At 39.6% G+C, this 23140-nt stretch overlaps 2 protein-coding genes across 4 annotated transcripts in view; one reads left to right on the forward strand and one right to left on the reverse strand.

Moving 5' to 3' along the window:
- The window catches only part of CPEB3 (cytoplasmic polyadenylation element binding protein 3), a 196082-nt gene extending 183175 nt beyond the window's left edge, over positions 1-12907 (reverse strand). Inside the window, exon 1 of one of the 3 annotated variants that reach the window (XM_021073494.1) lies at positions 12732-12907. The gene's annotated coding sequence lies outside the window, so the exon portion shown is untranslated. The remainder of the gene's footprint in view (positions 1-12731) is intronic. The other 2 variants (XM_021073511.1, XM_021073504.1) reach the window with 2 other exon arrangements.
- MARCH5 (membrane associated ring-CH-type finger 5) overlaps positions 12970-23140 on the forward strand; it is a 53542-nt gene continuing 43371 nt past the window's right edge. Inside the window, exon 1 of the mRNA XM_001927572.5 lies at positions 12970-13332. Within this exon, the coding sequence (XP_001927607.1) occupies positions 13298-13332 (35 nt within the window). The 5' untranslated portion in view covers positions 12970-13297. The remainder of the gene's footprint in view (positions 13333-23140) is intronic.

Below are 23140 nucleotides of genomic sequence, written 5' to 3' on the forward strand. Positions count from 1 at the left end.
TTTTTTAATGGTTGCACCTGAGGCATATGATGTTCCCATGCCAGGGACTGAATCAGAGCCACAGCTGCAACCTATGCCACAGCTGCGGCAACACAAGATCCTTTAAGCCACTGCACAGGGACAGGGATCGAATCCCACGCCTCCCCATCGACCCAAGCCTCTGCAGTTTCATTCTTAACCCACTGTGCCCAGTAGGGAACTCCAAGCCCTTGACACGAAGAGCATTGGCCAGCTATTTGGTAGAATGTCCCTCAATTTTGGTGTCTCTGATGTTTTCTCACAATCAAATTCAGGTCATACATTTTGGGCAACAATACCACAGGAGTCATGTTGTATCCTTCTAAGTGCATAATTTCAGAAGGAACATGATATGCAATAGTCCCATTGTGGTGATAATAACTTTGATCACTTGATTAAGGTAGTGTCTTCCAGATTCCTCCACTGTAAAGCTACTATATTTCCCCTTTTACCTAAATATCTTTGGGAAGACACTTTCTGACTATGTGAATATCCTGTTTATCAACATACTTTCACCCACCAACTTGAGCATCCATCAATGATTCTTGTCTGTATCAATTATTCCTGTGGCATTTACTCTTTTATTTTTATTAGCATAGACTCGATAGATTCATATAATATTCTACAGATTATAATTCATTTTTATTACTTTTGTTACTCAAAATGTCCTTGTTTGGACATTGGGGTCCCTTCAAGTTGACTCCTAGGACCTTCTGACATGTCATTTTTGGGGGCACTACTTTCTGGCACTGCAGATGTTATAGGCTCATGTATTTTTCCTATCAGTCTAGAATTAGTAATTTCTCCAAAATGCCCTTGTTCCCTTCATTGGAGATAGCATTAGGTATAATCATTGGTTCTGGGATATTAACTGCCTTAGGCCCTCCGAGCAGACAAGAGCTAAAAGCATACGTGTGCACATATCTATGTATCTATATCTGTAAAATCATGAGTTTGTTTCATTGCAGTTGCTGTTGTTTTTATGGCCATACCCATGGCATATGGAAGTTCCCAGGACAGGGACTGAATCCAAGCCTCAGCTGCAACCTATGCTGCAGCTGCGGCAACACTAGGTCCTTGAGCCCACTGAGCCACAGCAGGAACTCCATCATGAATTTGTATTGATACTTCCAACTCCAGGGAAATGTCTCAGCGTTCATTCCAGTCTTAGAAGTGTCGCTCTTATTTCTTTTCTTTTCTTTTGATCTTTAAATGATTTTTATTTTTTTGTGTGACTCTTTTTTAAATTCACTGAACACCTGCCAAGGGCCAGGCTCTGTGCAAGGCATTGGGGATATAATAGTGAACAAAATAAGTATGCTCCTGTCCTGCCCTCATGAAGCTTGGAAGACTAATTTATCGATAATTTCCATTTTCTCCAAATTGCTAAATTTATGCTTTCTACTGGCTCCTTCTTACCAGGATTTCAACAGGCCACAGAAGGATTTTAAACATGTAACATGATCAGTTCTACATTTCTTAACAAGTCATTCTACTTGGGAATCAAAGGAAGAAAGCGTAGATTGGAAATGCCAATTGTCAGATCAGTTGAAGGGGATGAAAGATTCTGTGGGGAGACCAATTATGAATAGTCCAAGGTAAGAGATGACAGGCACCTGGAGTGGGATGAAGGCAGGGGTTATGGGAATAAATGGATTTGAAAGATTTTTAGGAGATAAATGTACGACACTTGGTGATGACTGAAGGATAGGAGGATGGGCTAAAGGAGAAGGACGACTCAAAAAGGACTCCTAGGTTTCAGGGAGTGCCTACATGTGTATTGGCTCAGATTTTCATATACTTTAAATATATGACAACATGTATCTTCCATTAAGTTGTAAACAACTTGATGACAAGAACATATAACAATGTATTATTCACATCTTTGTATCTTCAGTGTTTCCCACAGTGTCTGGCACATAGCTGGAGCTCAAGAAATGATGTTGAATAAACGAATGGGTGATCTTTCTCAGGCTGACCAAGTTGAGATTTCAGCTGTAGGCTATAAAATTAGTTATAATACCTTTATAAAGGCCTAAAACTCCCTAAGTAGAGGAAAACTATTTACATTGAATTATCTAATCTCCCAAAAGAGTATATCCTGGTCTTTCAGTTTACTATGTATACTTTTTCTTCTATCATTAATTCATCTTACCCAAGAGGTAAAACCTAGAAGCTATAAAATAGAGGTAAACATTTGACTAAACAATGAAATTTCACTTCACACCTATCAGATTACCAACAATTAATGCCTATTAATTGCCTATTCCTGGCTGGATTGGGGGTGAGAGGAGGTCTCTGTTTCCTCATCTCTCAAATGAGGCTATGCAGATTAGGTGGGATGTTTCTAGATTCAAGATGGCACTCTGCTTAGTAAAGATTGGCACTCTGCCTTTCTCTTTATACATTCATATACTCCTCCTTCAAGACCTAGTTCAAACCACTCCTCCACAATGAAGCCTGCTCAGACCACTCTAATACGCAGCAACTTCTTTTCCCTTCTCTGAGCTCCTAGAGTACTTACCTGTAAAACTCCTCAAAAATTAATCATGGGCAGTCCTCTGATTGCTCTTCCAATAAGAAATCATTTTCTTCTTGTTATTTAACTATTCAAATACTCATACACTGTTCTGAAGTATAAGTGAAATATACCTGGATTCAAATGTCATCTGTGCCACTAATTTGCTATGACTTCATCTTTCCAATGCTCAAGTTCTCATCTATGATGCAAGAGACAAAGCCATCAACCTAATAAGGTCATTGTTAATATTTGAAATAATGTGTATAAAGGGCCCAGTACACACCACATATTAGGTGTTGAGTAAGTAGATGTCAACAAGCACTCATTGAGGGCAGTTGTTAAATCTTTTTCAAATTCCAATCCTGTGCCAGATACAGCACCTCACAGAGTATCCCATATGTGGCTGATGCTTTTTTTACTTATTTATACTCCACCTTGTCCAAAAAAGACTTAAGGTAGGTAGGTGTTCAACAAATATTTATTGAATGATTACAAGCCACTTTACAGTCATATTTTCTTTTTCCTTTCTTTCTGTTTTTTCCATAATAAACCAAACCACAATACTGTGACTTTTTTTTTTTCTTTTTTCTGCTTTTTAGGGCCATACCCATGGCATATGGAAGTTCCCAGGCTAGGGGTCTAATCAGAACTATAGCCACTGGCCTACACCATGGCCACAGCAATGCGGGATCTGAGCCGCGTCTGTGAACTACACCACAGTTCACGGCAATGCCGGCTCCCTAACCCACTGAGTGAGGCCAGGAGTCAAACCCACAACCTCATGGTTACTAGTCAGATTTGTTTCCGCTGCACCTCAATGGGAACTCCCTATTGCGACTTTTTAAAGCCTTCAATCATCCTTCACTTCCACCAAGGATTTTTTTCTTTTAAAATTTAATTTAAAAATATCAACTAAAAAATATATATGATGAAAATGAAAAACATCATAAGGGTAATGAAAAGTAGGCTCTTCTCCCCATATCCAGCCCCCCCCCCGAGGTAATTAAAAAAAAAAAATCTCCTATGTATTTCTAGAAACCACCTTACACACATGCTAAGTTTTAAAAAAAAAAAAAGTAAATGGGAGAATACTGTACACACTATCTACTCCCTGCTTTTTTTCACTTAACATATAAGTATTTATCTGTTTGGGTGTTTGGCAACCATTCAACTTTAAGTTATTACTTAAAGATTTGCCCTGACTTGGCATCATAAGAATATAAGCTCCACAAGAGCATTTTTGTCTCTTTTGCCCTTCTCTATCCCCAGCACCTAAATAGTACCCAGATCATAACTACACGGTCAATAAGTGCTTGCTAGTGGATGGACTTCCTTTGGAGGAATTGCCTTCATTTAAGGTATACTGCCGTCCCTTAGCCAACCGGCAAGGAAGATTGATTAAATGCTCCCCCACCTCAGATTTTGTACTGTGGGCAGAATAAAAACCATTGGAGGAAGTCTATCCATTCCAGTGATGAACCCATAGGAGAGCATGGGATGTTCCTGCAAGATTCTCTGTGGTGTCTGCTACACGACTGCTTCCAGCTGGGTTCTCCTGCCTTACTTTCAATCCTATGATCTCACTCATACCCTTCCAGTGAATTTCCCTTTGCTTAAGTTAACTCAGGGTTTCACAACCTCAGCACTATTGACATCTGGAGCTACATCATTTTTGTTGTGAGGGGCTGTTCTGTGAATTATAGTATGTTTTGCAGCATCCTGGGTCTCAACTTGCCAGATGCCAAGAGCATTCCTAGTGTAACTATTGAAAAAATCTCTAGACATGAACAAATGTCCCCTAGAGGGACTGATTTCACTAGAGTTGGTTTCTAGGGGGTGGGGGGTGGGAATCCTAACTGATGACTGCTACATCTTTGGCAACTTTTCATTATGGCCAATACAGAAATATCTCATTTGTTTCACTAGCTCAGCTATATAATACTGTTATATTGATATGCTGCAAGTTACTAAATCAACTAATAATGGATTTTAAGGTTTTATCTGGTGTTATTTTAAACTACAGCTTTTTGGAAATATAAGTCAAACACCAAGTAATTCACCCATTTAAAGTGTATACTTGAAGAGTTCCCATTGTGGCACAGCGGAAACAAATCTGTCTAGGAACCATGAGGTTGTGGGTTCAACTCCCGGCCTTGCTCAGTGGGTTAAGGATCTGGCATTGCCATGAACTGTGGTGTAGGTCGCAGACGTGGCTCGGATCCTGTGTTGCTGTGGCTGTGGCGTGGCATAGGCCAGCAGCAACAGCTCTGATTAGACCCCTAGCCTGGGAACCTCCATATGCCACAGGTGCAGCCCTCAAAAAAGACCCCCCCCAAAAAAAAGTGTACATTTGAGTGATTTTTAGTATATTCACAGAATTGTCAAATCATCACTACACTCAATTTTAGAATATGTTCATCACCTCAAAAGGAGGTGCACACCCCTAAGGGTCATTCCTCAAAACTCTACCTCCCCCATTCCTGGGCAACCACTAATCTACTTTCTGTCTCTGTAGACTTACCTATCCTGAAAAATTCATACAAAGAGAATATGTTCGCTTTTGGACTGGCCTATTTTACTTAGCTCAAGGTTTTTAAGACTATGCTATGATATTTAGTAATACTTCATTCGTTTTTATTGTTGAATAATATCCCCTTATATGGACATATCACATTTTTTATATATATCAGCTGATAAACATTTGGGTTGCTCCACTCTGTGGCTATTATGGATAATGCTGCTATGAACATTCATGCACAAGTTTTTGTTTTAGACATATGTTTTCATCTCTTTGGGGGATATACCCAGGGTAGAACTGCTGGGCTATATGGAAACTTTATGTTTAGCATTTTAAGGAAGTGCCAGACTGTTTTCCAAAACAGCCACACCATTTTACCTTCCCAACAGCAGTGTATTAGAGCTCTAATTTTTTCACATTCTCGCCAACATTTATTGTCACATGTCATTTATTATTCATCTTTTTTTTTATAGTCATGCGAGGGAGAGTGAAATGGTATTTCATTCTGGTTTTTTGTTTTGTTTTGTTTTGTTTTTTGGTCTTTTTGCCATTTCTTGGGCCGCTCCCGTGGCATATGGAGGTTCCCAGGCTAGGGGTTGAATCGGAGCTGTAGCTGCCAGCCTACGCCAGAGCCACAGCAACTCGGAATCCGAGCCGCGTCTGCAACCTACACCACAGCTCATGGCAACGCCGGATCCTTAACCCGCTGAGCAAGGGCAGGGATTGAACCCGCAACCTCATGGTTCCTAGTCGGATTCGTTAACCACTGCTGCCATGACGGGAACTCCTCATTCTGGTTTTGATTTGCATTTCTCTGATGGTTAATGTTGGTGAGCATCTCTTCAGGTGCTCACTGGCCTTTTGTATACCTTTGGAAATATCTATTCAGATCCTTTGTCCATTTTTCAATTGGGTTATCTACCTGTTATTTAGATGCAACCTATATACATATATATACATAGTCTCTTAAGGGCCGCATCTGCAGCATATGGAAATTTCCAGGTTAGGGGTCGAATCAGAGCTGCAGCTGACAGTCTACACCACAGCCACAGCAATACCAGATCCTCAACCCACCGAGCAAGGCCAGCGGTCAAACCCACATCCTCATGGACACTAGTCGGGTTCATGACTGCTAAGCCATGATGGGAACTCCTATTTATATATTCTTGATACAAGTCATTTTTCAGATACATGATTTCCAAAAATTTTCTCCCATTCTGAAATGAGTGAATTTTCACTTTTTCTTAACAGCTCAAAAGTTTAAAAATTTTACTATCAGTTGTCTTTCAGGTAAAAATAGTGTGGCATGTGAGCTGCTTTCTCTGAGACAACTGTCTTAATTTGGATGCAGCAGAAGTGTGCATATTTCCCATTTCATCACACAGAATATTAAAAATATGCATACCCAAGACTCATGATTTAATAAACAAATTTTTTTTTACTGCTTAATCAAGATTATTCTTAAGCGAACTTTTGTTTTATTTTTACTCCATGTATGTAGTGGTAAAGACTCTATCACCATTAATACGGTTTGATGTCAGCATCATTAATGGTGCTAAGATATAAGCAGTTTATCAACCATTGCTTGTGCTATCAATGTAAATGCCAATGTAGGGAAAAAGGCAAATAGTGTTTTAGTATTATTATAAAAATAGCTTTGGGAGTCCCCATCGTGGTGCAGTGGAAACGAATCTGACTAGGAACCATGAGAGTGCAGGTTCTACCCCTGGCCTTGATCAGTGGGCTAAGGATCCAGCATTGGGGTGAGCTGTGGTGTAAGTCGCAGATGGGGGTCAGACCTGATGTTGCTGTGGCTGTGGTGTAGGCTGAAAGCTGTAGTTCCAATTGGACCCCTAGCTTGGGACCCTCCATTGCTGTGGGTGAGGCTCTAAAAAGAAAAAAAAAAAAAATAGCTTTGACCTCACATACCTCCTGGAAAGGTTTTCAGGGAGTCCTACACATCTACGAGACCACCATTTGAGAACTGCTGCTCTACGACATCCATATTTGTTTTAAAAAGATAACAATTCTTTATATATACATTTTCTCATAAAATTGATATTTCTGGAACAAGATCACAAGAAGGAAGATGGGGTATGTTATCCAATGATTTTTATCTACACCTGACAAACCGCTGCATATGGATACCTAAACCAGGGAGAGAAATTTGAGCAATGACAATGAAAAGCAATGGGTCTCCACAATATTTACAAGGAGGAAAAGAAGACTAATTAGTGGGTGACTTTTTTTGTGCAATTATTTACCCTTTGTAAATATCTATTCCATTAGAGTGGCTATCAGATGTTAAAATTCTATCTTCTGTATAGAAACTGAAGACAGATACGTTTTAGATTGTCCTAAGTGGCCAATAAAGCCGCTGTCCAGAATTAAGAAAAAGTCAATTCAAAGTAATTCTATAGATGTTAAAAGCCAGTAAAGTGTATTCTGTGGACCAAGGTCTTCCTATAAAAGTCCTTTAAGAGGCTCAGGAACATTTTCTAGTTGAGAACTACTTAGCCTACCTAAGGCTCTTCAAGAACTTATAGCTGTGTTAAAGCAAACTTCTGAAATAGTTACAGACCGTGGCTAAGTTACTGAGACCTAGGCCAGTCCTAACTTGTTTTTGTCCCCAACCCACCCTGCATACCACTGCAAAATTAATACCTCTAAATCAATCTCACCTTCATTCAAGAACTTTTAGTAATAATTAAGAGCTAACACCAACAGAGACCTTAGCCATACCCAGCATTGTCCTGAACAATTTAAATGAATTTTCTCATTTAATCCTCCCAATAGCCCAGTGAGACAGGTTGTGTAATTCTCCTCCTGAAGATGAGGAAACTTTGGCTTTAAAAGATGCAATAACCTGCCCCAAATTGCTGAGCCTCTAAGTGGCAATGCTAAAACTCAAATATAGGCTTGAGTTGAAGCTCTCAGCCACTGTGGTATTTCTGCAGTGATACCATTGGTCTAAAAATCACATAGGGAACTTGTTTTTTTAAAAACAAAACAAAATAAAACACAAAAACAAAAACAGCTAATTGAGCACAACTACTGGGCACATGGATCAGAACATACAGGGTAATTTTCTGACACAGCAGGTTTGGGAACCACTACAAGTTAACTCTCCATTTCATGGTGCGTTTCAATTGTGTCAATTTCCTTTGTGTCTAAACTCCTTCTGGCAGGAGTCTAGGATAAGGGCAAAATTCCTTAAATTGGCCTACAGAGTTATTTATAGTCTGTTACTTGACTGACCTTTTTGGTCCTTATTTTTCCCCCCAAGTCCCCTCTTTGTTTCAGCTTTTCCTCTTCATCTCAGGGCTTTCCTCCACAGGATCTTTGCACATGCTGTTCTTTGGCCTGGGATGCTCTTCCCATTCCTTTGTCCAATTAACTCCTACTCTTCCTGAGGCCTCAGCAAAATGGACACTTCCAGAAAGAAACTTTTCTGACCTCCCTGTCTAGGTCAAAACCCTAGTTATTATTTCTGATAACCCCATGTACTACATTTGCAACCTAAAAAAAAATACATTTATGTAATTACCTCTCTCCCATTATAAACTCAATAAAGGTAGGGACTGTGCTTGTTTTTGCTCATTACTGTATCCCAGTGCCTAACTTAGTATCTGTCTACATAAATATTGCTTGTTCAATAAACACTTGTTGAAATAATAGCTTTAAGGCCTTTAAACTATTCCCTACTTAACAAAACAACCATATTTTTCACTCTTATCAATAGAGACACACAGTTCCAGTTATGGAGGTTAACTCCTCTGTCTACACCTTTTATCCTTATCCAGACCCAAGATTCTTCTCCACCTGTTTATCTACATAATTCCTCCTTTTGCTACAAGGTAGAGCCTAAATTCCCCTTGTTTCACCAAGTTTTCTTTAACATACCAGCTCATAACAGTCTCCTTTAAACTTCTACTTCCCTTTTTATTTCTATGCCATTCACTTTGGCACTTCATCATATGCTGCCATGTATCATTATATAGTATTTCATAAGTGCCTTGTTTTATTTCTTCTTAAGAATAAGTATTGTTAGGTAGTTTGTATGTTCTTAAAAGGTATTGTTTAATTTGTGACTAGGGCACCCAGGCAAATCATAAATCCTCTGGAAATGTCAGCAGAATAAATTAATGAAGACTATTCTTTGGCCCGCAATGTAGACTCAGCCTGAAGTTTATCACCAAATTTGGCAATTGACAATTCTTAGAGGGCACCCGGATATTTTATATTATCTCTATGGAATACCTCCAGAGCTCCTTTTGGCAGACGGTTCAAAACAAATGTCATGGCAGAACATTAAAGTAATATACTACTTTAAACTTCCTAACATATCTAGAGCATCTCTATACTCAGATATTTCTAAATCCATTAAAAATTATGAATATATCCCATAATTCTTTAGAAAACAACATTATCAATCCTTGTTCTTATTCTGAGGGTGGAAGAATCTTGAAATATTTTCAGTAGATTAATTTCTATTTTAAAATGTAGCACTGAAGAAACTATTTCTTTGTTGTGATGTTGCTACTCTCTTGGCTAAATATCATTTACCATAAGTCTTTAACTCTATGTAAAATGCCTAAGTCCGTTTCTACTTTGTTTGTGGGGGAAGGGGTCAGACTAATATCTTAAGTAATCAAGACTTTTTTCCTTCAAAATCAGAGAGTAAATTATCATTCCAATTATTCTAAGTTTTACTGGAAAATGCAAGAGCAATGAAAACAAAGTGGACAAACAAAATTGAAGTACAAGCTGTGTGTGTCACCCATTTCAAATGTAAGGGACTTACTTCATGAGTTTTATTAATCGTGATTTTTGCCCCTACTAATTACAAAATGTAAAAAGTTAGGAATTCTCCTGTGGTGCAACAGGTTAGGGACCCAGTGTGGGCACTGCAACAGCTTAGGTCACTGCTATGGCACAGGCGATCTGTGGCCTGGAAAGTTCTACATGCTATGGGCTCAGTCAAAAAAAAAAAAAAAAAAAAAAATATATATATATATATATATATATATATATATATACACACACAAATATATGTTTGACAATAAAGAATTATCAGTTATCTGTTTCTCTTTAGATATCTTTATGAACATTTTATATGGAACAAATTAGTTTTCTAACTGCTTTTCTGAGATGTAATTTACATATTATAAAATTAACTCACACTAAATGTACAAATTAATTCATATTAAGTGTACAATTCGGAGTTCCCGTTGTGGTGCAGTGGTTAACAAATCCGACTAGAACCATGAGGTTGCGGATTCAGTCCCTGCTCTTGCTCAGTGGGTTAATGATCTGGCGTTGCCGTGAGCTGTGGTGTAGGTTGCAGACGCGGCTCGGATCCCGTGTTGCTGTGGCTCTGGCGTAGGCTGGCAGCTACAGCTCCGATTAGACCCCTAGCCTGGGAACCTCCATATGCCGCAGGAGCGGCCCAAAGAAATAGCAAAAAGACAAAAAAAAAAAAAAGTGTACAATTCATTTTAAGTATATTTACAGAAGTGTGCCACCATTACCAGAATCTAATTTTGTTTTATCTTGCTTTTCAAACTACAATATAATTGATAAAGTTGTATAACCCTCACTACTCTAATTCTGGAACATTTTCCTTAACCCAAAAAGAAACCTCATACCCATTAGCAATCTCTCTTCATTTCTCCCCAACCCCTCCAGCTCTGATCTATGTCTCTATGAATTTATTCTTAATATTAAAAACAAATGAAATCATACAATATGCAGTTTTTGAAATTGGCTTTCACTTGCATCATATTTTCAAGATTCATCCATATTTCACATGTATCAGAACTTCATTGCTTGTTACCACTTAATAACATTCTATTGTATGAATACACCACACTTGGTTTATCCATTCATCAGATGATGGATATTTGGGTGATTTCCACTTTTGGCTATTAGAAATAATGCTGCTATGAATGTTGGCATACAAGCTTCTGTGTAGACATATGTTTTTATTTTTCTTGTGTAGATGTCAAGGAATGGAACTACTAGGTCAGGTGCTGATCACTTTTTTTTCTTAATAATCACTTTTTAAAATTAAAATATAGTTGATTTACAATGTTGTGCCAATTTCTGCTGTACAGCAAAGTGACTCAGTCATGTATATATACATACACATACATTCTCTTGCTATCACTCTTAAGATGAATAACTTTTTTTTTTCTATTTCAAAGGATTATTTGACACAGCCAGGAAATGGAATTTTCATGAAGATGCTAATATAAACTCTTTTTTTAAAAAAATAAGGTTAATCTGCACACCATTCTGCTATCAATAGAACTGTTATCATATCACTTTCCAATTTGGGATTCAAATAGAAATCTTAAGATGAGGTGAGAACTTCTTTTAGTGTAAATCATGAAATTAAATGGCGTTTGTCCTAACCTATTTAATAGATATTCTAGGATCAAATTCTATTTTTTGAGCAGCATGTATGCATCCATCCTGTGACTGACAATTGCTTAAGAGATAAACACACAGCAAGGGACTTAACACAGTAGGAGTAGCAATAAATAGGCATTCACAATATCAAACACCCTAAATTACTTATTTCTCTCCCCTATCAAGGGCCTGCTTCTCATTTCATGAGAAAAAAGGCGGAAGCATTAATTATAATTAGTCATGTAAATTTCTAAAGCCTTTCATAAAAGTATCTTTCAGAAATTGGAGGCCAAATAAACTTCTAGTCACATGTTATTTTTGTTTTTCTTCCTGGCAATGTACACTCTAGTTCAAATATATTCAGGACGCAAACTTTAAACAGAATTAAGAGCTGATTGTAAAATTCTACGTTAAAAAAAAAAGAGCTTAAAAAACATTTTGATTTGAAGAAAAAAAAAATCAAGCCTCTTGCGGCAGAAATTAGACATAATCAAGGGAAAACTACCAGACGTCGTACCAATCACTGCACTAAAGAACGCCACAGGTCGTCCAAAAGACGCATTCATTTTAACCAACAGCTCCTTTCCTCCCGCCAAAGCTGTCCCTAGAACATCAGAGAACAACCCAAGGAGCGATTTATGATTTTTCCCTTTTGATTCCCCCCCACCTCCATATCCATCCATCCACCTGCCTGGAGGTGTCAAGGCGCCTATAAATGGTTAACAGTGACCAGAAGCAGAGAGAGAAACAAACACCCCTGACAACCCACAGCTGAGTAAGCAAGAGCTGTTTATTCACGAACATGTTCCATTTGGAGACTATCGGAGAGCCCTTGAAAGCCCGGGCACATTTAGAAGGTTCCTAGAGAGGGAGAAAATAATCTTTCCCCCAATCCCACCTCCCCTCTCCCCTCTCCCCCACCCCATCCCCCGGGGCAAACATACACACTCGGGTGGGAACCATCTGGTCACGGCAGCCCCTGTCCTCCTGACCCCTCAGGAATAACACTAGAGCATCCGACCCTTTGCGGGGGTTGTGTAATTCCCCAAAATGGGTTCAGATGCGGCAGAGGCTGGCCCCTGCGCCGAGAGCTTCAGAAGGCGCTTCTGCCACCCCCACCCCCGCCACGGCCCGCCCGGACGCCGCGGCCAGGACTGGGGACCCTGCTGAGAAATGGCTCTTTAGCCCCCACCCCTCACCTGGCTCGGTCCCACCTGAGCGCAAAAGCGGAGAGAAAAGAAACAGGCAGGGAGGGCTGACCTTGATGCTACTGACAGTGGAGCGGCACATCCTGCTGCTTCCTGGAAAGCGGCCCGCAGGACATTTTTCCCCCTGGAGGAAGGAAACGGGAGGGCGCCGGCCGGGCGGCGGCGGGCGCAGCGGCGGTGGTCTGGGCAGGCTGTGCAGCCTCTAGCGGGGACGGTCCGAGGACTACATCTCCCAGGCTGCTCTGGGCCGCCTTGCGTCGTGACCCCGGCGCGCACGGAGGCGGTGACTCTTACCTCACAGAGGTAGCTCCTCCGCCGGCAGCAACTCGGCGCCCGCGGTCCATGGACCGGAACCCCGGGCCGACGGGCAGGAACCCGGGCCGCGATCGCCGCCTCCCCGCCCCAGGCTCCTCCTCCTCGCTCCCCACCGCCTCCTCCGGGCGCCCGCGGGCCGCGCACCGCCACCGCTGGGCTCGCGGAGCCGCCCCGGGAGGCTGGCTGGCGGGTTCGTGGCGGCCGCTGGACTGAGGCCTACTCCGCCGCCTCTCAGTGCTATTGTCCCTGGGCCCGGCCCTGACCGGGCCCACTGGGGAGGCGAGTGCGCCGGCTCAGCGGAAGATGCCGGACCAAGCCCTACAGCAGATGCTGGACAGGTACGGACAACCTTGGGGGAGGACGCGAGCCGCGGACTCTCGCTCCGGCCCTGCCGCGCCCAGCCTCGGGGCTCTTCGGAAGCGGAGCCCGGCGTGCTGGGAGGAGTTCCACGGCCTGGGGGCCGGGTGAGGGGCAGAAAGTTTGGAGCCCATACGTGGGAGAGGACAGAGCGGGTGGCCTGGATGCGTAGACCTAAAGCGAAACTTAAAGAGTGCCGTGTAGTATTGTTCGAACGCCGTTGAGAAGTGAGAGGGGTTCGTATTAACCCACAGAATTAGTTTCTTTTTCTTACTCTTCTCCCCTCCCCCCAAACTTTGTTGTAACGTGTTTGTCAGTGATGTCACTGGCAAGGAGAACCAGACTCTTTTCCTGGGGAGTGATCCCCCTCCAATTTTAATACTTATTCCAAGATAAGCATTGTTTTGGAAAGCCTGATAGGCTGATTACATTTCTCCTAACTCCCCCATCCCATCCCCACCCCAGGCTGTAAGGTCAAGAGTATCCGCAAGGGACTTTAACGGTCAGACCAAAGTAGAGGTTATGGAAAACAGCCATGAGTCCAACCCTGAACACTTAGCATATTTTACTATTCGTTGAGTTCACAGAGCAAGTTTCATCTTATTTTGGGGCCAGCTCCTGGGGGCTCCAGGGGGTAAAATTCTGTGAAATCGGCTGCACCGCCCTCTGCTGTTCATATTCTAGTCCGTGGGTTCTATCAAGAGTTTTTGGGGATCGGTAATCCACATTTCCCCCTAAACCAGGACATAACTTCCCAGCATAGCCAATGCTGCAGGCTAATAATGCATGTTTGGTTGCCTACACCTTTCAGTAGACCACTTGTCCCCTTGTTCAGCATGAGGTACAGCTCTTTGTACTGAGGGAAGGTCCAACTGGAAGGTGTTAAATGAAAGGCCTCGCTTAAATGAGATATACCCAATTAAATGCTGTTTGGATCTGCCCCACCCAGAACACACATCCCCCAAGAGTAGGCCTCCTTCCAAAGTGACAGACGTTTCCTTTGGAGCTTAGAATTTTGAGATGTCTAAGTTGATAGAAATCATGGAACTGACTTGTTTATTAGTTGGGGTGGCCCAGTGATTAATCCAGCCCTTGTTTGATGAGAGCATTCAGGTCTGGTTGGTTGTGTTGACTACTCCCTTCATGTAAGCAGTTTACAACCTCCTGGAAGATGGCAGCTTACTCATTATTTATTTTGAATCCCACATCAGAGCCTGGTACTCAGCAGGTCCTCAGTATATATGTATTTGTTTTTTGAACAAATGCATGAACTTTTTGGTCATTTTCCCCAATTGTCTAGGGGTTTGATAATTTACCATACTCACAAATTTCATAGGATACTGAAATATACCCAGAGAAGTCCACCTTTCTGCCACTGCCAGTTCCAATCAAATGAGACCCTATTCTGGTGCAGGGTATTTTGTAATTAACTTTTTTTTTTTCCTCTGAGGGAAAACCACTTTTATGTAGGTGACTTTTAGTAAACTTTTGTGTCTGACTTTCATATGTTCTTTGGAGATTTCCATAAAAGTTAAAAAAAAAAAAAAAAAAAAAAAAGAAAGAGAGAAAGAAAGAAAAAAGCCAAGAAGTACTAGTGAGGCATTTAAAACATCTCAACAGGAACTTGGAAATTCTGGCAGCATATACTGAAACAAGTGACTGTAATTCTGGCTTCCCTCATCTTCTGTACTTCTTGTATATACCCCAAGAAAGATTCTTAAGATGACATTTAGAGATCTTGATTATCTAATCAGTATTTTGCAACCTGGCCACATGTTAGCATCACCTGAGAAGCATTTTAAAATATGGATGGATTCCTGGCTCTGCCCAAGACCAGTTAGTTTACAAATTTCTGGAGAATGGGACCTGAGCATGTATATTTTCAGACACTTTTCAAATATTTTTTGTGGTTGAAAACCACTACAAGAGATAGTACAGCTGAATGAGATAAGCTTGGGCAGAAATCTTGATGTTCTTATTTTTCTGCTTACCAGCTATGTGACTTTGCACTCAAATTCTAAGGCTCCACATCCTCATTTATAAAATGGCAATATCCTACCTCACCAGATTGTATAAATGAAACATGTTTAAGCACTTTATAAACAATGAAACACTATTCATATGCTGTGCACACAGAAGGTACTTAAAATTCTAGTGTAACCAACCACTGTAGCAATCCCTGCCCCTCCCCCATCCTCTTCATATTTACTATCATCTTAATCTAGGCTGGCCCTACATGCAAATTGAATGCAAAGATACTTAATAGGTTGATTTGAGGAGTACTGATGGGCCCAAGAGAGTAAAATATGTCAACCTATTAGGGCCCAGATTTCTTGTCATGAATTTGGCTTACCCCCAGCTTTTCTTTGGGTGGCAATTTCTGAGGGGCATATTTAGCTAAGAAACTTGCCCTTGTGTTTATTTCTTCAGTGCAACTTCTGTCCTTAAGAAGAGTAAGGAAATGTGTATAGCTATACTGTTCTTTTTCCTCTAGGTTAAAAATATGTTTTATAGTGCTTATTAAACATTTGTGCTTGTTGTATTGGTTTAATATATACTGACAACATTTGCCCAGTGCCATTCTAGGCCCTTGGTATATAGTGGTAAACATAAGCAAAAATGCTCAAATGGAGCTTTAATTCTAGTGAGGTTTGTGTTCCATAAACTGTCAAATAAAATGAAGATTATATTTATATAATATGAATGGTATGAACACTTTATACATTTAGTTTTTCAAGGTTTTTTTTATTTTAATTTTTTCTATTATAGTTGATTTACAGTGTTCTGTCAATTTCTGCTGTACAGCAAAGTGACCCAGTCATACATATATATGATCTTTTTCTCACATTATTCTTCATCATGTTTCATCACAAAGTTTTTTAAATTCGTAGTAACTTACTAATAGCTGAAGTTCAATTGCTTTGCCATTTGTGAATAACCGAATTTAGTTTAGCAATTATTAGCGTATCTCGATAAATTTTATTCTTGCATTATTTGTAGGTGGAAAGAGTATATATAGATATATATTTTGATTGCCTTTCATTTTTATAAATAAGCAACTATTTTATGTAAGTTTATCATTTGAACCTTTTAAATTGAGAGTAGTGGGAAAAGGGGTGGTTTTCTAGTGTCATGAATGATTTGGGGTCACAAATCTTTGCCCTGAAATTATAATCGCTCATAAAAGCAAACCCTTTACATCAGGCTCTCGGGATCTTGATCAGTTTCTCTTCCTTTCCTTCATTGCTTTACTTTTTTAAGAAGTCTGTTATAGATTACTCTATCACCATATACTTTCTTGTTTTCTATTTCTCAGAATTAGTAATAAATTTATAGAGAATGCAAAGAATATTGTAACAAACTGCAGGAATGGACTTCAGGTTTTAGGCCTGATGAGAGATGATTCTGGAGACTTGACTTTTGTGTACCCTTTCACTTTAAACACTCAGGAATTTGTGGAGGCTGTTTTGCATCACTTACTTGCACCTGGTGAGTAGGCAAGGCATGAAGACAGTGTCTCTAAACCGTCACATGGGAAGGAAGGCAGGAAGAATAATCTGCTCCCCACTGGCCTTCTGCCTTGGCAAAGTGAATTAGATTCCCTACTTCAAGGGTGTACATCCCTTTAGATGTTCTGATTTATATAACCATCTCACAGTTACTGAAACGACTTATTCTCTTGCACATCTTTTTCCTCAATCTTTTCCACCTATCCCATTTTGACATTTACAGAATAATACCTAGAATTAAACATTAGTAATTAGTTATATTTACTTTCATCTCTTTGTAAAAAGTGGAAACTTTACAGATAACAAATCCCCTTTGATCACTATCCCCAGTCCCATATCTTTTCCCCATCCCTACTCCTCTATCATAAATGGGTTTATGTTCTTCCAGTCTTTAATTCTTTTGTATGTAGTTTTGGTTTTGTTTCTAGAATTTAAATATATCAATCTACAACTTGCTTTTTTAAATACTGAGTTTTGTGATGTACAGCAATTAAAGAGAGTATATATATATAATCCATTGTATTAACATACCACCCTTTTCTTTCTTAATCTATTCCTGTTTATGACATTTAGATTCTTATTTTCTCCTTATTATCTCTCATAATTTTTATATTTTTATAATTGTCATTTGTCAATAATTAAATTTAGTTTAGCAGTTATTTATCTTGATATTTATATTTTTCATCTTTCTTGTCCTTAGCTCTACTAAAAGTATTAAAGATTACAAATAATTTTTTAAGTGGTAAACCTAATGACTGTAATGAAAATGAAGCTGATGACCACCACCCCTAACTACTTGAAACTGTGTTCTCGTCTTCCACACTCTTTGTCTTTTGCTTTTTTTCCCCCTCTTATATTATCACCTTACCTTTACTCCCTTCAATCACGGAAGTATGGTTCGGTCCTCAGCACTTAGCACTCCTCTTTGAAAAGTGTACCCACTTACTATCTTTGTTCTTTGAGTGACTCCTAGATGTATGTCTTTATTCCTGACCTCTTTCCCCCACATTTTAGTGTCTCCTTCTTAGCTGCTCAGTAGACATTTTGTTTGGGTATATACACTGTTACTAGTGCCTTAACCTTTCTAAAACTTTATAAACTACTGATATTTCCTGGGCTCTTGACTTCCCAATTTGGCCTTTTTGTTTGTTTGTTTTGTTTTGTTGTCTTTTCTAGGGTTGCACGTGCAGCATATGGAGGTTCCCAGGCTAGGGATCTAATCGGAGCTGTAGCCACCGGCCTGCGCCAGAGCCACAGCAACTCACGATCTGAGCCGCATCTGTGACCTACACCGCAGCTCATGGCAATGCTAGATCTTTAATCCACTGAGCGAAGCCAGGGATTGAACCCGCAACCTCATGGTTCCTAGTCAGAATTGCTAACCACTGAGCCATGATGGGAACTCCCAATTTGGCCTTTGATAGGACCTTTCTTCTAGTACACCAGCCACAAAACCTACATCTTTTGTTGGTTTGTTTCCCTCCAAATCTACTTGCTTATCAAATACTAGAGATTCTCCAACTCCATTTTTTCTTTGCCAGTTTGATTTACAGAATGGTCCCAGAATTGGCCAAGGAACAGTTATAATCATGTTTCCATGCTTTAAAACCAGCCAGTCTCTGCATCACCTAAAGGATAAAATCTAAACTTTTCAAGACCCAAATGAAGGTGTTTAGCTCTGTTAATACAATCCAGCCCTTACATTCTTTGACCATACTCTTCTGAACTCCACTTCTTTGTCCTAGGAACATATCCTGTTCTACATCTTCTTTTTGTTTTAGACAACTTCGCTTTTGACACCTGGCTGACTCTGACCCATCTTTATTTTTTTTTTCAAGGAATTATTTTCTTTTACTGTATTTTGTTCCTAGTACCTAGGTGCTAGTACATAGTAGGTATTCAACAAATAAGTCTTTAATAAGTAAATATTGTAGATTGTGTTTCGTATGCTTCCCCACATAATCTCGTGTCTGATCTGTCTTCAGAATTCAGCTCAAATAATCACCTTAAAAAGTATTGCACATTTTTAGGCAGAGTGAGTTACTCTTTACTGTACTTCCATGGAACCTTGTGCATTCATCATAGTACATCACACTATGTTGTTGTTGTTGTTTTTTCATTTTATGGCCACACTCATGGTATATGGAAGTTCCCAGGCCAGGTATTGACTCCAAGCCACAGCTGCAGTCTACCTTTAACCTACTGCAGGAACTCCTTTATTGTAATTTTTTTAACGTGCTTATCCCATGTCATAGAGCCTTCCACAAATACCCTTTACCACCATCACCATGCACATTCAATGAAAGTTAACTGAGAACAAAAACTGTTCCCTATCCCATTTCCTTACAAGGGGAATGTACATTGGAAACACTGTTGAATCATAATGTCTTTCTTTTCACCTTTTATAAAGTACCAATGCCTGGAATAATCTTACTGAAGATTATTTCACCACTTTTAAAATATCTCATTTTCCCAAAATCTTTTGCATTTCCTAAATTGCTTACTAAGCTTTCTTTCACATGCTTTAGACTGGTCTTCAAGACATCTCCATAATCACATTTATTGTGCTCACAAGTGTGGCTGGCTGGCACCAACTACCTTATTAAAACTTTGTCTCTCCTTTAAGAAAGAATATATAGGAATTCCCATCATGTCTCAGTGGAAATGAATCTCATTAGAATCCATGAGGACACAGGTTTGATCCCTGGCCTCTCTTAGTGGGTTAAGGATCGGGCATTGCTGTGAGCTGTACTGTAGGTCACAGACACGGCTCAGATCTGGCATTGCTGTGGATGTGGTGTAGGCCAGCAGCTACAGCTCTGATTTGACTCCTAGTCTGGGAACCTCCATATGCTGTGAGTGCAGTCCTAAAAAGACAAAAAACAAAATGACTACGTAATGTATAAAGGTCTTTTGGCCAGGCCAAACTGATTTCCTCACTGTCCTGTGTTCTTTTTTAGTATCTTGTCTTTCAAAATTCTACCCACTCTTCAAGACCCAATTTAGTTTCTGCCTCATTTATAAAGCTTTTCTGACTATTTCAGCCAGAAATTATTTCTCTCCTTCTCCACACTTGTATAGCAGTTCTTTATATGCCATACATACATATATGTCTCCCCCGTCTTTACATGCCATATAGTTCATAAGATGAGAGATGGTAATTTATGTGGCACATTGGAATGTACTGGAAAGGGTTTAGATCTCTGATAAAAATTCCTTATGGCTGCTTAAAAGTGCCTTAGCAAAAAATGAAACATATGATTAATTTTTTCTTGCTTGCTTGCTTGCTTGCTTTTTTATGTCTGCACTTGCAACATATGGAAGTTCCCAAGCCAGGCATTGAATTCAAGCTGCAGCTGCGACCTGAGCCACTGTAGTCGGATTCTTAACCCACTGCACCACAGCAGGAACTCCATATATAATTTCTTATATTGGCTATAATTTCGTAGAAATGAGAAATGGAGAATTTTCTCAGAACACACTGTCCATATGGCAGCATGGTGTGGTGTGAAGAAAGCTGTTTTGGAGTCGAGCCCTAGATTGTACCCATGCTTTTCTACCTAATCTTGAGGCCTTGGGCAAAAACTATTTAACTTTTCTGCACTTATGTTTCATTATTTCCTTAAGAAGGAAATGATTATGCTTTGCAGAGTTAATGAAGATCAGAGACAAAGAGCATGACCTGAATATATATGCTCAGTAAATGATTGCTTTCATTGTGGTATATTTCCCTTCCCCTCTTTCATAATTTGTCATGATTATGAGAGCTCTTTTTTTTTTAAGTTATTTCTTATGGATTTTTTTAAAATTACTCGATGAGTTTTATTACATTTGTAGTTGTACAGTGATCATCACAACAAAATTATAGCATTTCCATCCCAAACCCCCAGTGCATCCCCCCAGCCCTCAACCTGTCTCATTTGGAAACCATAAGTTTTCTAAAGTCTGTGAGTCAATATCTGTTCTGCAAAGAAGTTCATTCTGTCCTTTTTTTAGATTCCACATGTAAGTGATAGCATTTGATGTTGGTGTCTTGCTGTCTGACTGACTTCACTTAGCTAGATAATTTCTAGGTCCATCCATGTTGCTGCAAATGCTGTTATTTCTGTCCTTTTAATGGCTGAGTAATATTCCATTGTGTATATGTACTACTTTTTTTATCCACTCCTCTGCGGATGGACATTTAGGTTGTTTCCATGTCTTGGCTATTGTATAGAGTGCTGCAATTAAGATTGGAGTACGTGTGTCTATTTGAGTCATGGTTTTCTCTGGATAGATGCCCAGGAGTGCAATTGCTGGATCAAATGATAATTTGCCGAGACCAGCTTAGCAGGTTAGGGCTGAAGAATGGGTGCTGTGAAACTTAAGGAAAAAGTTAACATAAAACAAGACACAGAGACATTTATCTTAATCAAAGGTGGGAACCAGGGGACTCAAGGTCTCAGGGACCAAGAGCGCCTCCTCAAGAAACCACACTGCTTTTATTGTGCTCTTTAGGATTACGTCAAGTGAGGAGGGGGTTATAGGTGCAGGATATAGGGGTTTTTTTTTAATTATTTTAAAAGTCACATATCCGGTAGCTGATTAAGCTTTTATTCTGACCTTTAAACATTTAACAGTCATTAGCAGTGAGGAAGCTTGGTGGCAGCTATCTATGCATAGCATTCTAGAGAATCACTATTGTGCTTCTGCTGACAGCATGCCTATCTGCAGCAACCCGGCATACCTAGGTTTGCACCTTGGTTGTCCTTGCTAATGCATATTCTGCTAACGACCCCTCATAAACCCCTTGGGGCCATGAGGCTCCTCTTCCTCTTATTCTTTGGAGGACATAATCATGCTGTGCACAGGTCCTGCATGCCTAGACCAATACATTATGTCCTCATTCAGCTGCCCACATGAATAACTTAATGCCTTTACATTTTCTTTCTTAAGCTTAAGTTATTTACCAGCACTTCAACTGTTTTCCAAGCAGGAAGATGGGGTAAAGTAAAGCAGGACAAGGTGGAGTTTTCAGCATAGAAAACAGAAGCAAAGAGGCTAAGAAAATATGGTAGAAACATGTCTCGCGACAATAATTCTATTTTTAGTTTTCTGAGAACTCTCCATACTGTTTTCCACAGTGGTTGCAATTTACATTGCCATCAACAGTGTAATAGGGTTCCCTTTTCTCCACACCTATCCAGCATTTCTTGTTTGTAGATTTTTTGATGGTGGCCATTCTGGCTGTGTAAGTTAGTACCTCACAGTGGTTTTGATTTGCATTTCTCTAATAATTAGTGATGTTGAGCATCTTTTCATGTGTTTTTTGGTCATCAGTATGTCTTCTTTGGAGCATTGTCTGTTTAGATCTTCTGCCCATTTTTTGATGTTTTTTTTTTTGTTTTTTGGTTTTTTTTTGGTATTGAGCTGCAGAAGGTATTTATAAATTTTGGAGATTAATCCCTTGTCCGTTGATTCACTTGCAAAGATTTTCTCCTATTCTGTGGGTTGTCTTTTTGGTTTTTTTTAGGGTTTCTTTTGCTGTGCAGAAACTTTTGTTTAATTAAGTCCCACTTGTTTATTTTTGTTTTTATTGTCATTACTCTAGGAGATGGATCTGAGAAAATATTGCTGTGGTTTATGTTGGAGAGTGTTTGGCCTAGGTTTTCCTCTAAGAGTTTTATACTATCTGGTCTAATATTTAGACCTTTAATCCGTTTTGAGCTTATTTTTGTGTATGGTGTTAGGAAGTGTTCTAATTTCACTATTTTACATGTGGCTGTCCAGTTTTCCCAGCACCACGTATTGAACAGGCTGTCATTTCTCCATTGCATATTCTTGCCTCCTTTGTCATACATTAGTTGGCTGTAAGCGTGTGGATTTAATTCTGGGCTTTCTATCCTGTTCCACTGATCTATATTTCTGTCTTTGTGCCAGTACCATACAGTTTTAATGACTGTTTCTTTGTAGTATAGTCTGAAGTCCAGGAGCCTGATTCTTCCAGCTCCATTTTTCTTTTTCAGGATGTCTTTGGCTATTCCGGGTCTTTTGTGCTTCCAAACAAACTTTAAGATATTTTGTTCGAGTTCTGTGAAAAATGTCCTTGGTAATTTGATAGGGATTATATTGATTCTGTCAATTGCCTTGGGCAGTATAGTCATTTTGATAATATTGACTCTTCCAATCCAAGAGCATGGTATATCTTTTCATCTATTTGTGTCATCTTTGATTTCTTTCATCAGTGTCTTATAGTTTTCAGAGTATAGATCTTTTGTCTCTTTAGGTAGGTTTACTCCTA

Source organism: Sus scrofa, chromosome 14 (assembly GCF_000003025.6).
Source record: "Sus scrofa isolate TJ Tabasco breed Duroc chromosome 14, Sscrofa11.1, whole genome shotgun sequence".
Lineage (NCBI taxonomy): Eukaryota > Metazoa > Chordata > Mammalia > Artiodactyla > Suidae > Sus > Sus scrofa.